Below are 17,020 nucleotides of genomic sequence, written 5' to 3' on the forward strand. Positions count from 1 at the left end.
TTCTAGCACTCAAAGGATAAACATCTGGAAGGAAAGAGTTTGCAGGGCTATGGGGAAAGGCTGGGGAGAATGGACTGAGCTGGGATGTTCTTAGCAGGTATGAACTCAACGAGATGAACTTCAGCCCTTGTGTGCTTTAGCCATTCTATAAGTCTATAGCTAGTAATCTTTGAAATGAGATTTGTCCATTTATATGGTTGTTTTTGCAGATGATGAAAAATAGCTAATTAATCAAAAGAGAGAAAATGTCACTTGCAGGTTTGGAGTTCAATAGAATGAGGGGTGACCTCACTGAAATCCTGAGAGGGTTTGACAGGGTAGATGATGAAACGTTTTCAATAGTGGGAGAATCTCAAACGAGGGAACGTAGTTACAAGTTAAGCAGTCACTAAAAACTGAGGTACATATACATTTCTTCTCAGAGGGTGGTGAATCTCTGAAATTCTCAGAGGGTTGTGGAGACTGGATCATTGGATAAATTTATGGTGAAGGTGCTATATATTTTTTGAAAGATTTAGGAATTGAGGCTTATGCAGAACTGGCACAGAGGAGGGGAGGCTTGGATAATCAGCCACGATCAAGTTGAATGATAGGACAGGCTTGAGGGGCCGAGTGGCCGACTGTTATTTTCTTGCGTTCTGTGCATTGATCGGGAATACGTTGTTGCTCTTTAAAACCTTCAGGGTAGAAGCATCTTTCAGGGAAGCATTATGAAAGTGGGTTATAACTTTTGCCCACGCCTGGTTAAATACTGCTAGGTCCCCGATGGGGGTGCAAGGACTGGGGTGGTTACTTACTCCCTGCCGCCAGTCACAGCGCCCAGCGTCTGCTCGGGGACATGGCGGTTCCCGCCGCCGACCGTTAACGGTCACCGCAGGCGCCAGCCGCTGTTGCCATGGCGACGGGGACGCGCCCCGCCTGGGCCGTAAAGTACTGGCGACGGTCCAGCGGCCTCCTCAGGCTTCGGTCAGCGGCCGCAGCTTTCCAGGAAAACCGGATGGAAAAATGCGTGAATCCTAATCAGAGGCGCAGGTCCTGCCGGACAGCTCGCCTCAATCCGGAAATAAAGGTACACCCGGAGCTCGGGGCCAATCTGCGTGTTTACAGATACTTTTTTTTAAACGCTTTAGCTCTTGTTTCTTTCTCCGCTCGTCACCTGCTGAACACGTCCAGCATTTTTGTTTCCTCTCAGATTTCTAGCAGTATTTTGCTTTTGCCCAGTGCACTAACTTTCTGCTTGTTGTCATGTAGCAGCTCCTGGGAGCTTGCTGTGCACAGGTTGGTTGCCCATTTCCTACTTTAGTGTTGGGTTACTGGACCAGCAGCGAGAGTTCATTGATCCGGAGCCCAGGAGTTCCAACACTACCATGCCAGCTGGGGAATTTTAAATTCAAGTAACTTAATCTGGAAATAAAAGCTAATGAAATCCATCATGCTCACTAATTCATAAAAAGAAATCTGTTTTTCTTACTGGACTGGCTAATTTGCGACTCCAGACCCACCAATGTGGTTGAATCTTGACTGCTTCTCCAGCTCTGGCAACCAGGGATGACTAACAGCAGTAGCTTTTACAACAGCAGCCACACTTTCAAAGCGTTTATTTGGCTGTAAAGTTTTTAAGCATGTTCAGAAAGATACAAGAAAGATGCCATGCAAATAAAGTTTTGAATCCTTACTTGGTTTGCTAAAAAGCTAGGGTTTTCTTTTTCTCTACTTCATGATTTGTAATGTGTGACAGAGCACACTGGCTTGTTCTAAACTCCACTATAAAGGTCCCTAACAAAAAAAAATCTAGTAGCTGGATAGATATGGGATTATCTTTGTGGACAGAACAATCTTCTGTGATTGTCAGTTCAGGAGGAGTAGGTTATACAGCCCTCAAGCCTGCTCCACCATTCAACAAGATCAAGGCTGTTCATCTATCATAACACCATTTTCCTGCCCCAACCATATAACCCTTGTTTCCTGTAATATCCAGAAATCTATCAATCTGTTTTGAAAACAATCAATAACTGAGCCTCTATGAAGAAATGTCAATGGTTGGACCACTTTTCCTGTTGTGTTTGTGTGCCTTAAGGGAATCTGTATTTGTTACAAATCATGTAATATTTCTTAATATTTTGCCATTGCCTACCACTGCCATTCCCTTTAATGTAGTTTCCCAAACTACCACAGTTAACCTGTCAACCATACCTTCATAGTTTCCTTTGTTTAGTATAAAAACTCTAGTTTCAGATTGAACTACACCCGATCAACCATAATGCAAAATTCTACCATATTATCGTCACTCTATCCTTTGGGCCACATTACAACAAAATTATTAATTAACCCTTTGTCATTGTGCAGCAGTGAATCTAAAATGGCCTGTTCCCTAGTCAGTTCCTCAGTATACTGACCTAGAAATCCATCTAGATTAGTATGTTGGGGAACTGTCTAGGGAATGGGAATTCACTCCCTATGTTGTTAGTATTAATTTGATTTGCCCAGTCTACAGATTGTTGGAATGCCAGTAAAACTAGGTGCTGGATGACTTGTATTAGAGGAAGAGTCAAGCATCCATTTGCAACGTTACTCTATGATCCTATGTTTAAGGAATGTCTAAAGAACTGTCTGCAGACCAAATTTGTCCCCTGGCAACTTTTAGTCCATTGAAGGGAAACACTCCTGAGGGGGACGTTTGGAAATTTTATTGAACAGACGATTCCAAGCCATTACTGTGGTAGAATAGAACTTTCCTCCAGGATCTCCCACAATTCAGAGAGATCATGCTCATCAATTTCCAAACAAAGTAAAGATTTTTTTTTGTTTGCCCCAATTAAAGACCTTCCTTGTTAATGAAATTGTATCTTATTATTCTAAGTGTCACTTTGTTGTCCCATCGTTTTGGCTTGTGTATAGCACTAGCATTCAATATAAAGTTAACTATTAGGATTTGACCAGCAGTTCAAACCATTGCATTTACAATGCTTAACTAGTAAATGTCTTTTTATATAGAACCAGTTACCTTCTTCTTTAAATTGTGCACGTGCCTTGGAACTGATAAAGCCAACAGTCTTTAAAGTTGCCATCAAGAACAAATATGAAATTGGACCAACTGACCGATACCCATCTCTCAATAGTTCACACAAACCTCCTCCTGAATCCTCTCAACTAAATAGAGGTAAAGTAGCAGCATGGTAAGTTGTCAATGTTTTTTTAAATTAATTTATGATAAATTGTTAAGAGTAGTACTGTGTAATTTTGTGGCTCCAAGGATGGTAAATATATTCTTTATCTTATATTTGGACACTTAAACTTGGTAGGTCTGCAGTACTTCAGAAAACTGTAAATAATTGATCTTAGCCTGATTAAGTTATGAAACTGGAGCACATCTATCACAGAGTGAAGTTATTCTTCTCATAGCTCCAAATAACACTGATACCCATGCCTTAGATTGTTCCTAGTGAATAGGCAACAATAACCTCAGACAAGAAACACTGTATTAGCTTAAAAAAATTTCCATCAGAACGCCAATGTATGCCAAGAATGCCTAAAATAGGGCTTTGTCAACTTGTACCTTCATTCTGTGGTATTGGATTAATAAAATATAATCAAACTGGGAATGGGAATCACTAAGGAGATTAAAATATGATCCACTGAATGTAATGCATGGCATCTAATCCATTGTGTTAGATGTGTTATGGAAAGGAATTCAGGTCTTGTCCTAATAATGGAGGAAGTGACATGTGACTGAATTACCTATAATTTGGGCTAAATTAATAGCACTAACTAACACTCATTTTAAGAGACTATTTCAGGGCAATGAAGAAGAATCTTTAAAAGACTCTGTTAGGGTTAATGGCAAAAAAAACTTCAGTTCAGATACCTTTTAGAGCTCTAGTAAATATGCAAAAAAAAGTACACATGACTTTTAATCATGTTAATTCTCCAAGATGGATAAGCTATGATTAACAAGCATTCACCATCCTTTCTGAGGTGGCACCAACATTATTTCTGTCACTTGCATTTCCTTGGTCTCTACCTTATCACAGACATTCCCTTTGTTCTCTCTACCTTCCCCTTTCTAAGCAACTTAAAGCATGTTTGTGTGCTTACTTTTCGAGTGAGAACATCAACCTAAAACATTGTCTATTTCTACTTCCACAGATCCTGCCTGACCTGCTATGTATTTCCAGCATTTTCTGTTTTATTTTAAAGCTCAATGTACCATTTGCCTTCCTAATTGCTGTGCTTACATTTTTTTTCTTTCTGTGATTCATGTACAAGGACACTCAGGAACCTCTGCACATCAACCCATTTCAATTTCCCACCATTTAAGAATTACACTGCTCCTTTTTTTCTACCAATGTGGATGCTATCATATTTTTCCACATTATATTCCTCCTGCCATTTTTTTGCTCATCCAATTAACCTGTCTATTTTCCACTGAGGCCTCTCTGCATCCTTCTCAGAGCCCACAGCAGATACACAGCTTTATATCATCAGCAAGCGTAGTCAAGTTATATTTGATCACCTCATTCAAAGCATGGACTGTGAACATGGACCACAGCACTGTTAACAGCACTACCTTAACTTCCTAACCCAGAAATGACCTGTTTTTTCCTGTGTGGAGTGAGAACTTTAATTATGCCAGCTTTGTAAAAAGGACCCCAGATAATTGCTATTTTCTTAGCTGCCATTGTTTTAAGTCCCATAAAGATTTTATCCATGTAAAGGATGCTCCTTTTGGAAGCGGTATTGGAGTGTTTGCATGGCACTACGCTTTATATTCTATCATGTTCTATTAAGTATTAGCTATGATGATGATTTACATTTGAATTTCATTCTACTGTAAATGAAGTGAATAAATAATGAATATATGTGCAGTCAAATCCAAATCAAGGAATGTAAAAATCATCGTGCAACTAAGAGGAATTACTGTCAGAGGGAGCCAGGATTCAGCCTCTGTGTAATAAATCTAGAAGGGAGCGACTTACAGAAATAAAACTCAAAAGAGAGCTAATTGGTTTACCATTATAAAACTTCTGATACCAGATAAAGAATGGCATTTATGGCATCATGGAAGCCTCTAATATAAACTCAAGGGAGGAAGAAATGTGCCCCTATTGAAGGTTCATAATTTTAAAAAAACTAATAGAAATTTTACCTATTTCTTTTAATCAAAAGGACCAATACAACTTGCATTCCTGCACCAATAAAAGTTCATGATCAGTGTAGGCCTAAAACAGAAATTCGAAAATGTCCCTTCAGATCAACAGAGCCAAAAAGCAAAACTCCAGCTGAGAACGGAATGTCATACATTACAGGTAATGTAACTTTCATTTTAAATTTTCATGTCAAATGAATGACTGATTAGTTACCTGTTGAAAAGAGAATTATCATTTACATTAGGTTTTTATTCAGTAATATATCAAACTTGGTGCTGAATTGCCAACTCAGCAAATCTGGTAGCAGATTTCTCAATTCCTGTTCAGAAAGGTTGAAACCTAATACAGGTTTAAGTCCTTCAATTAATTATGCTAGATCAGTGAAGGAATTGCCATGAATTAGTTCCAGAATTCAGTATATAAAAATTGCTTTCCACAATGTCTCACATTTAATTACATTGCAATATACATTATTTCTTCTGATGTATTGGCACTGTGGTCCAGATTATGTGCATTTCCCTAATAGCAAATATTTAATATGGTTTTTCTTCTCCTGGTTTTGTTCTCTATCTCCCACAATTTCCAAATACAGCATATGGAATAAAATGTGACCTTCTGGAAAAAAACAGCAGCAGAGGATCTTTATGCCGTAGCCCTACATTAATAAGGAATGAATCAGCATTTGGAGGAGTTAATGTTCAGAATTTAGATGGTGAACTAGAAAAGCTTATTCAGCAGATTCTTGACGAACAGGATCTTATGAGTATGTATAAATATTCAAAAGTTTATTGAAGTAAGTCAGGTTATATCGAAATTTAAAGGTGAGTGAAAACACAGCTGATTTTATTAATTGGTTCTGAACATGAGCTGGGAGGTTTTCCCATAATCAACTGCTGTGTATTTTTCTGTTGTATTTGCAGAAGTGAATATCATTAATTATCAATAACTAGGAGCTTATTGGCTCTTATCTTGACATTCCACAACAGCAATATTATTTAACAAGATAAAAATATCTTAGACCAAGTACTTTAAATGTTGCAGAAAAATAAAATGAAATTTTTCTGTAATTACAATAAGATTTCAAAGAATTTAACAAGTGAAAAAGTTTAATCCTGCCATATCGTGCAACATTCCCATTTTGGCTAATTCTCAGTTATCCAGTGTTCATTGATAAAAAATTGCAAATGGAAAATGTTTCTGGTCTGACCAAAAGTATAGCAATTAAATACCAAGCAATTATAAGCATAGTTTTCATACCTTTTTAATCAAATTTCAGAAAAAGTCTGCTTATCAAGTTTATCTATTTCTTTAACCACATCTAAATATTGAATCAGATCTGAACAATAAATTCTTTAACTTTACATACGTGTTCTCTAGATGGTACTTGTTAGCTCATGATCATGAAGAATAGAATTGATTCCACATGAGATACAACAGTTCATACTTTGCAGAGGTCTAGTGGGAAAACTGTTCAACGTGTCAGTGGTAATCCCTCAGTTCCTGTCCTTGTTGTTAAATGGTGAACCCAGCTGGAAAGTAAATATGGGCTCTGAATCAGGCTCATCCCTATTATTTCTCACAATTCAATAGTTCATTGACATTTGCAATTAGTGTCAGATATAAAGAATGAGCCCTAGAGCAAGATATCAGTAGACTGGCAGCACTTACAACACCATGTCACAGAAGATGTGCCTCGGGAGAGGGAAACATTATAAATAAATTACTGTGAAACTGGAAAAATTAACAAATCTGAAATATTGTTTTGTGTTCTGAGGACCAAACTTTAGGGAGGACATAATCAGGCGGCATATTCTCCAAGGCCATTATCAGAATAAAACCAGATTTAAAGAGTTAAGTAATGAAATTATGTTACATAAACTTGCACTGTAAGCCGATTTTCAAAAGTTATGAGGTGCTACCATTTAGCTGTTTGAGTTTACCAAAGAATTTAATAAAGAAAACCTACGTCCTTTGTTGGGGCATTCCAGAATTAGAGGACACGATCTTCAAAGTAACAATTCACTCAGCAGTGAAATCATGAAACAATTTAACACAGAGAAAATAATGGAAATATGAAACTTTCCTACCGTCAAGGCTATGGATGCTCAATCATATGAAAGTCTCAAGACTGAGATCAATAGATCTTTATCTAAAAAATCCATTGGACAATGGATCAAAGACAGAAAATAGAGATATGTTATAAATAACCAATGATCTGCCGGAATGGTGGAAAAAGCTCAAGTGAACAACTACTTAAGTTCCTGCTACAATCAGTTGGAATTTCCCAATCGAAGGAACATACTATCAGATTGACTACTCTGAACTACTTTTGAAAGCCGAACAAGATAGCCATGGATAGTCTACCATCAACTTTCAATTTAGAATAACCAAGAGGTAAAATTAATGAATTAACCCCATCCCCACCCCATTTGACCACCAATGATATACAGCAGAACTATCACTCGGATATCTTGTATCTTATTTTTGTATAAAAGGAAGAATTTAAAGGTCTTTGGGTGTTGATCAAACATGATATTTTGGTTCCATTTTCAATAGGAAAAGACAGTAAAAGTACTAAGCTTGATGCTGACGACCATCTTTCAAGTAAAGAAGAAATTGAGGCGCAGACATCCTGTGAAATAGGTGCTTCCTCCAGATCCCTTGATTTAGAATTCCAGCAGACTGAAGTAAATGCTCGGGAAATACTTCACCTTTATCTGCCCAACCTTGACATTCACGAAGAGGAGGAATTTTCAACTCGATGGTAAAGTCTATTATGCTTTATTAAATAAGTTTAGTAACTTTCATGTTGCCAGATTGCTTCACTGTCAATTCTTCTGAAGTGTGGTTACTGTTGTAATGTAGGGTATTGTGGCAGCTAAGCGAAGTCCCTCAAACTTTAATTGGATAAATGAGCAAATAATCTGCTTTAGAAATGTTGTTCGAAGGATAAATGTCAGACTGAAAGTGGGGGTCCTAATGGGAACTCTGATAATTTAACACGTTTATAACTTTTATAGCTATGTATAACTATTTTTTTATTTCTGGAAAGGTCTCTTTTATTATATGGCAAAAGTTGTCAATATGCATCCTCTGCCAACAACAGGGGTGTACCACACATTGGTACAAATGCATTATTACATTTGCTATACATCTTTACAAATTGTGTAAACAAAAATATTCAGATTTTGAAAGTGTAGGTTAAAAGCCTAACGAAGTAGCCACTTTATCTCTCTGTTGTTTCTTGCATAATACATTGAAATTATCACAAACAAATTGAAGGAATCACAAAGTCAAACTTATCTCATTGCATTACATGTTGTGAATTATAAATGCATGTTATTTTAAACCATCATATATAAATTATCACCAACAGCAGAGGCTGCAACTCGAGCAGACATGTATAAATTAAATGTAAGTGAGGGAAATACATCAACCAAATATTTTCTGCATTTACACCAGCTAAATACCTGACCCAAGATACACTGTAAAGCCTAGCCATTCAGCATTCCATTGTTGTTGGTGACTGGGTTCCAATATCTTCACATTAATCGCACGAATTTTGTTAGAATTCAGCTTACTGGATAAAAACCTGTACCTTGACTTATTTTAAGATAGTCTTTCTAAAGTACATATTTGTCTGTATAATCTGTTAAGGTACTGTAGTATTGTGAACTAAAAAATACAAAATGGAGGGCAGGATCTTGTATAGGTGGTGATTTATACAGTGTACAGTATCGAAGACCTGTTTGGTTGATTGTAATTGTAATGTAACTAGCTTTTATTAAAGAAAGATCATTAAAACTAGTTTAAATGGCATGCAACATTTATGACATTTTTGTGAAATAATCTGAATAGTCATTTGTGATAGCCATTTGCACACATTTTCAGACAATTTCTGTTGGATATTTAGCTGTATTTATTAGATTGAGTAGATAAATTAATCCACCAGTTTAAGAATGAAGAGTAACAGAAGTGGGAACTGGCTTCAAGTTTGAGGGATGCTGTGGTCTGTCTGATTTCCATAAGAATTTCCCAGATTTGGCTTGTCCACAAGGATTCTCTCGAACTTTTACAGATACACTGTAGAAAGTATCCTGACAAGTTGTATCTCAGCCTGATATGGCAACTGCTCTACTCTGGACCGACAGAACCTGCAGAGTGGTAAACACTGCCCAGTCCATCACAGGCTCATCACTTCCTTCCATTCAGTCCATCTTCATGGTGCTTTGCTTCTGGAAGGCTAATGGTATCATCAAGGATGCCTGCCACCCTGGCCATTCCCTTTCCCCTCTTCTAGCTTCTGGGAGAAGAGACAGGAATTTGAAAGCCCAGATGACCAGACCCAAGAACAGCTTCGTTCCCCACTGCTATCAGACTTCTGAACCAGCCACCTTTTTTCATCTCCTTCCCAGTAGTGCTGCCACATTTTTGGACTCACTTCTACCTATTTCTGTTAATCCGTTATTGTCACTTTAGCATTTCTTTTTGCACTACTTTGAACTGCAATACTATCTTTATACCATTCTGTTGCGCTGGTCGCTGTATTATTGTTTACTCTGTGAACTTCACGCAAGCAACCTGGTGTATATGGTAATAATCTAAACTGAATCTGAGGTATTCAGTTCACTTGAAAAATTGGTAATTGGAGAGATGGAAGGTATGCATAGGCATAGATCAAAAGGTGTACAATAGTTTGATTCATCGCTACAACTGAAGAGATCCTGGGGAGACCATACCTTGAGTAGAATGCAGTCTTGGTATCCTTTGCAAGATACACTTACAATGGAGGCAATTCAGAGAAGGTTCACTCATTTGATTTCTGGTATGAAGGAATTATAAGGAACATTGTGCAGGTTTGGACTAAAACAATGGAGTTAAGAATGGGAGTTGATCTTAGTTAAACATTAGGTTCTGAGAGAGCTTAATAGGGTAGATGCTGAGAGAATGTTTACTCTTGTGAGGATATCTAGAACTAGGTGCCATCTAAATAAGGAGTTGCCCATTTAAGATGGGCAAGAAGGAATTCCTTCTCTGGGAATCGTAAATCTTTGGAATTCACTTCTGAGAGAGCTGTGGTGACTGTCATTGAATATTTGCAAGACTTAAATTTACAGTGAGGCCAAGGGTTATGGGAAACAGGCAGGAAAGTGGAGTTATGGCCAAAATTAGATCAGCCAAGATTTTATTGAATGGCAGGCCAAACTCGAAGGGCTGTGTGGCTATTCTTCTTCTTATTTCTTATGTTTTTATGTTCTTATGAGAAAGGTTGTTACAGGTATATAATAATACAAAAGCTATAGTAATACATAAAGAATTTGGTTGATGGACGGACAAGGAATAGTTAGAGTAAATGATTGTTACTCATTTCGGATAAAGTTTATAAGTTATACATGTCAGTTAGTCCCAAGTCATCTTTTGATTTTGAGATATGTGAATGATTTAGACTTAGGCAAAGTGAGCACAGTACCCAATGTTGCAAAAATGCAAAGAGAGGCTTTGATGAAAAAATGAGATGATAAAGGGAATACATTAGTGGAAAGAATGACAGAGGAAATGCTCTGTTGCATCAATTGATCCGTGAGGTAACTTTGAAATTCTAAATGGATATCCTTATAAAACTTGCTTGAATGATGTGTATACAAAACAAATTCAGTTAATTCATTAATGATATGATTATGCTGAGCTTTCTAGAAATGACATGGAAACCCTGGTTGCAGTCACTTACTATGGGGAATGTTGGTAGTTACACAAGAAAATTGCCAACTTTTCACTAAAGTAAGGGCCATGATTTTGAAAATACAGATATGATTGTAGGAAGGTTGAAGGGCAATAACATTTACGCATCATCTGTATGATTCTTAATCCCATGCTTTTACATTTTTATATAAATTGCTGCCCTGTGATAATTGTTATTATTTGATCCATAATGCGGAAATGTCATTTGTAAAAGTCAATAACCTTTTAATATTTCAAGAGACAAAAGACAGATTGCTGGAGCAAAGATGGTTACACCAAAGGCATACAACTCCAAACTTTAAATTTTACCAGCTAAGCATCTGTTGGCACATCATACATTTTGAGAAAAATTGCTGTCCTGCATATTGAGACTAATTTTCTATTCAAAGGATTTTTGACATACAGTTGCAATATAGTGCAACACACAATGCGATGGTGGGTTATAGTTTAAAGGGAACACCCAGCTAAAAGCAATTTTGCTATTTGTTTGTTCCAGTTCACATTTCTTGGTACTAAGATGTACCTTTAATAATCCCTGTTTACTTCTTTTGAGGGATCACAATAATTACGTAGTAGTTTGCTTCTATAAGTCCGTGTGTTCTATCTCAATCTTTTTTTTCATTAGTCCAGGATGAGGATCAACAGTCAGGAAATCAAGTTTTACTGCTTTTAAAAATAAATTCTGTTAACTCCAAAATAATAAAGGTCCCATTTGATTTTGATTCAGCATTATGTCACAAACAAATCACCCTTCGTATTCACCCAAGCAAAAAATAGCTGTCAGTGGGAAAAGATGATATTGAAATGTTACAAATGAATTAGTGTCCAAACATTGCAGAAATCTGGTTACAGAGAAATCAGTTGAAATGTGAAGTTTCCCATCATTTGTTTTTTGGACTGAATTTAAAGTTCCTCGGATTTCCTTAAATCCAGTATAATTCAGATAATGGAAACAAGTCAGGTCAACAACTGATGCAGGAAGACACTATGTCAATAAGAAGCTCAAGATGAAAAAAGTCCAATTATAAATTGTACAATAACAGAGAAAATTGTTAAGTACCTATTTAATTAAATATGACTATTTTGTACTAATTTATTCCAGTGCCGTTTCAATTTTACTCATGGCCATAATTACATACAGATATAGCACATTTATGAATCCTTTTTATTTTGTTATTGACAGATTCCTGTTTTATTTTACTTGGATACACTTCTTGTGAACTTTAATAATCAGTTAAAATATTTTATAATTTTTCTTCTCATTTCATTTTCATCAGCTCAAAATTAGATATTTTCCCTATTACTTTTAATCTTTTAGTTGTGTCCTTTTCAATCTTTGTTCCACACTTTATTGTGTTATTGTCATCATTGGTGTGATGTTTCATACTCTTGCTTCTTTTATCTGTTGTCTTTCATTTCATTTTATTAGATCCATTAGTGATTCTTCTTATATTGGTTTTAATGTACAGTGTATCCCTGCAGTCGGGTAACAGGCATTTGCCCTTATGGAATTTACACATCACTACCAAAAGACTTGAGATACAGAATAAAAATTTGCTCTTACGGAATTTATGTGAGAAAAGAATAATTAAATGATCACATTGTGTAAGAAACAACAAATTTTGTCAATTACAGAAAATCGCAATACAGACTATTTTTTAGGAAGCCAACTCCTCTCTAACGTAACCCCTCCATAAGGTGGGTGTGTATTGTACTTGGAATTATAATTACATGATAAACTCTAGTCCTTTTCTGGTGCTTTTATTCCAAGTCAAAAGATTATGGGTTCTAGTGCCACTCCAGACATGTACTTGAATGCAGATACTCCAGGACTAAAGAGTGTTTTGAATGAGAATGAAACATTAAACCATGATGGAAAAGATCCCATGACACCATTTCAAAGATGATCAAAGTTATCCCCAATGGCCTGGTCAATACTTGTCTCTCAGTCAACATCACCAAAAATACTGATTATCTGGTCAATATTGGATTGTTCTTTTTACTGTACTGAAACTGGCTGCTGCAATTTCTGCATTGTAACTGTTTACTATGTTTCAGAAAGTATTTCATAGGCTGTATAGACTTCTGGGGTGTTCCAGAGATGATGAAAAATGTTATCTAAATCTGTATATCTTTTATAAATTCTATTTCAGCTCTAATGTTAGTTATATCTCTTTTTCTACTTTATTATTTGCTCCAAGTTCAGTTGTTAATTTAAAATTTTGTGATTGATTGATTTTTGGTGGTCAAAGTTATTAAAGAGTTTGGGGAAAGGGTGTATGGAGATGGACCGCAGTTTTTTTCATGAGCTCATTGAATAGCATATCAGGCTCAATGGGCTAAATGGACTACCCTGTTCCAATATTTCAACTCAATTCTCTGCTTTTTCCTATTTTAACTTTTACAAATTAATTATGGGCTGCAACATTTGTTGATAGCCCTTTTCTTACTGAGGTATAATTTAAGTACAATTGGCTTTAAAATCCTTCTACACAATGACCAAGTTTTAAAGGGACACCCATCAAAATAAAATCTTGGCAAAATCACATCATTTTGTAACCCCACCTGCTGAAAACAAAGAGAAGTTCACCATTTCAGTGACCCTGACAATGATGTAGGACTTTACCAAATTATTCAGAAGACCTGGGACACAGAGTGTACTATTTGCTGTGTATCCAGCTAAAGTTAAGCGATACCCTGTTCTCATCCCCAATTCACATAGAGGATGGATAACACAAAAAACCGAAGCATTGAATTACAGTCAGAAGAGGAATTGCACAATTTGCATTCTGATCCTTCCCAGACTCTCTGATATGTGGCCAAATGTCATGCCTATGCACCTCCAATGGAGATCAGCTTAACTCAGCACATACCAGAAATTGAACTTAATTTGTCATGAAGGTATTTGCAATATGTATCGTTTGCAAAGGCTTTTGTGACATTTTAAACTAAATCCCCTTTCAAAATATCAGAAGAACATTATATTTTAAAATGTATTGCGATTTCATCTTTATAAGTTATTAGTGTAAATAAAATTGATTAGTAATTGAATGAATGAGGGAAAATCTGACAATGTGTGTTTGAGAAATCTTTGTTTTAACCTGTCTCACAGGGAACCAGATGAGGGTGTTTCACAGAAGTCAAAAGTATCTGCTGAAAACATGAAGATAAAAGGGAAATATAAAAATATTAATAAAATACAAGATTCAAGCGGGATCAAAGGTTCTGCTTGGATATGTCGACCTGGTGATGAACTGAAAGGTCAAGTGCAGAGGAAGCCAATGTGTGCAAGGAAATGTGTTCATCCTACTTCGATTAGTTGTTACTTTATGGAGCAAAAAAAATATTCCGAAACATTTCAAGATCCCCCAAATGGATTAAACCGAGCACAACCATTAAAGCACAACAGCAGAAATGACTCAATGGCTGAATTAAACATATATGATTTGGAAACCGAACTAGATGATGCCCACAGACCCCAGGAGAACACGCACAACAGTTCGCCATCCAATACCAATGAGAATCCTACTCTTGTTACTGATGCTGAGAATGACAGAGAGAAAACAAAGATATTTGTATTCAATGCAACTGAGCCAAAAGAATTTGTTATGAATGTCTTGCCCATGGCTAAACATCTGAACATTCAGAGAAAAAACTTCATTTCCAGTTCATAGTATAGGTTACCACTTTGCAAGCAGTAGTGTTTGCCAATTTAAAAAGCTGGTATAGACAGCTAAGGGGAAATTTAATAAAGGCATTGAAAATTATGAGAGTTTTGATAGTAGAGTAAATAAAGGAGAAAATGTTACTGCTGTTACAAAGTTTGAAATAAGGATGCCAATTTAAGGCATTTACTAAAAGGACCAAATGGAAGAGGGGAAATCCTTTTATGTTATGAATTGGAATCCATTGCTTGACAGGGAAGTAGACTCAATAATAATTTTCAAAAGGAAATTGGAGATACGTTTGAAAAGAAAAAAAATTGCAAGGAAGGAAAAAGAGAAGGGGAGCAGAATTATTCAGTTAGCTCTTACAATGAGTTGGCACAGGCAAAATGGGGCACATGGATTCTTCCTATGCTGTATAATTTGTTATGTAGTGGAGTTATTTTTAAAGATTTATTTTCAAATCGAAACAGAAGCTGCAATGAACTTGATGTATATTAGGTGAGAAATAACTTGAGTATTGTTGATGTCTTCTGTTATTGATGTTGCTAGTGTAAGATTAGTGAACCAGTTACAAAGCATCCAAATATTTACAATATATAGTAATATTTTAATCATTTATTAAGCAGTTTATGAAGTGAAGAACCACAGATGAGTTATGAGAAACATCCTTGTTTGTTGTTAAACACCATAATATTTTGGTACACATGATTTGAGGTTATTCTAAAATTTATTCAGAATTAAACCAGCACCATTTTTTAACATTTATTTTGTATTATAATCATTAAATTATCCTTACCACTAATTTTGATTATAGCAGAAGAAATTTCAACATTTTGGGGGGATTATTTTTTTCATTTTTGATTCAACTAATTAATTATTTGAAAAATATATGTTGAATTCTTATATTTCCCTCTATCTTCAGCTCCCAATTACAAATGCGGAGATAATTCAGTTTCTATTATTTTAGTTAGTTCCCATCTCTTTAACTAAATGTAAAAAGACTTTCTTGTGCTTATTGTTCATTATATTTACTTTCTCTGTTATTTATAGGTAGGAGAAATATTAATAGGTTGGTCATGTTCAGATTAAAATTTGGAATGATTTGTATATGCATTATTCAAGACAGCAACATAATATACAGGTCTGAATCAGCTCTGCAAAGAAGTTTTATTCTGTATTATTCAATTGGAATTTGTCATTGTTGTTTTTTGTAGGACTTATTTTTTTACACATAACCCATAAATACTTCTTTCAATGACACTATTATTAAAATGATAAGGAGGTAAACTCTGATATTCATGTAGGATGGCACAAATGTATGAATAATCTTCTACAACTTCTACGCATTTATTCAGGTGCAGACCAGCGCAGAATAAATAACAATGGGCAAATGTGCATGAAAGAAACTTGCGTGATACCCACAGAAAGGGAATGGTGCTTTAAACTTCCCAGCATATATTAGCCAGCTATTCTCCAGATAGTCTGATCTCAATTACATGATGTCTGCACAAACGGATGCAAGAATTAAAGAAGGATATTAATATTTTGCCAACCTCCACTCTGCTGTTTTAAAAAATGAAAAACCCCATTATTTTTAAACACAAATATTTAGTAATGTATAATAATTGGCTCAAAGGACATTCCAAAATGATACAGCAATGTGTCTGCTTATTGCATTTCGTGCTCCTTTTTATTTGAAGTGGATATGTACAATATGCAGTGTTCATCTCAGAAAATCAATAGATGTGAATTGTATTTTTTAGAAAATGACTGCCTTTTATTTATCTATTGTGCATTTCATTATCATCCTTCTGAATGTTACTGTCTTAGAAGTTGAGCAAAGCAACAAATTTAGTCCTGTTGTTTGGTCAGGATGTTCATTTGAAATGGATGTTGAAATTCTGTACAAGAGTTTATTATTCCATAAGAAGTATTAAACAGACTCATTACTTACAACAATGTATATAGAATTTTAATGAAATAGGTAAAATGTTAAATGCATTAGTAGCAAAAAGTTAGTTTTGGCATGGCCTGATTAACAACGTTAAAGAGAAAATATATAAAGTTATCACAGAAATAGGTTGACACCAATCTAAAGTTGGAGCCCAAAAGAATGTAATATGAGTGTGTTAAGGATTTGAACGCTATTTGAATTTTCTGTAATAATAGGTCTAGAAAGTCAATCAGGTAAGTTTTGTTAACATTGTATGAATGAATATTTACTTTATCAAAAGTGAAAACAATGGGCATTTTCAGGTCATTTTGTCTCGCCACAGAAACTTGACAGGACGTTTCCTGGAGTAATTCATCACCAGGTGCCACATGCAGTTTCTGTATCAGTTGTACAAAGTGACATCATTCCAAGTGCAATACTACTCTTGATGCAGTGTGGAGAAATTAGAACAAGTTGTCATGGGAGTGACCACTGTCAGGCACACCTGGGACAACTGGTTTTGATTATGCAGC

At 35.8% G+C, this 17,020-nt stretch overlaps 1 protein-coding gene across 1 annotated transcript; it reads left to right on the forward strand.

Annotated features, from left to right (window-relative positions):
• Positions 1-769: 769 nt before the first annotated feature.
• LOC127582161 (uncharacterized) lies at positions 770-16,508 on the forward strand. Its single transcript, XM_052037221.1, has 5 exons — positions 770-1,069; positions 2,995-3,176; positions 5,167-5,306; positions 7,704-7,911; positions 13,999-16,508. Exons 1-5 carry the CDS (start codon positions 896-898, stop codon positions 14,558-14,560), a joined length of 1,266 nt encoding a protein of 421 aa, XP_051893181.1. The 5' UTR covers positions 770-895; the 3' UTR covers positions 14,561-16,508.
• The last annotated feature ends 512 nt before the right edge of the window (positions 16,509-17,020 follow it).

Source organism: Pristis pectinata, chromosome 23 (assembly GCF_009764475.1).
Source record: "Pristis pectinata isolate sPriPec2 chromosome 23, sPriPec2.1.pri, whole genome shotgun sequence".
Lineage (NCBI taxonomy): Eukaryota > Metazoa > Chordata > Chondrichthyes > Rhinopristiformes > Pristidae > Pristis > Pristis pectinata.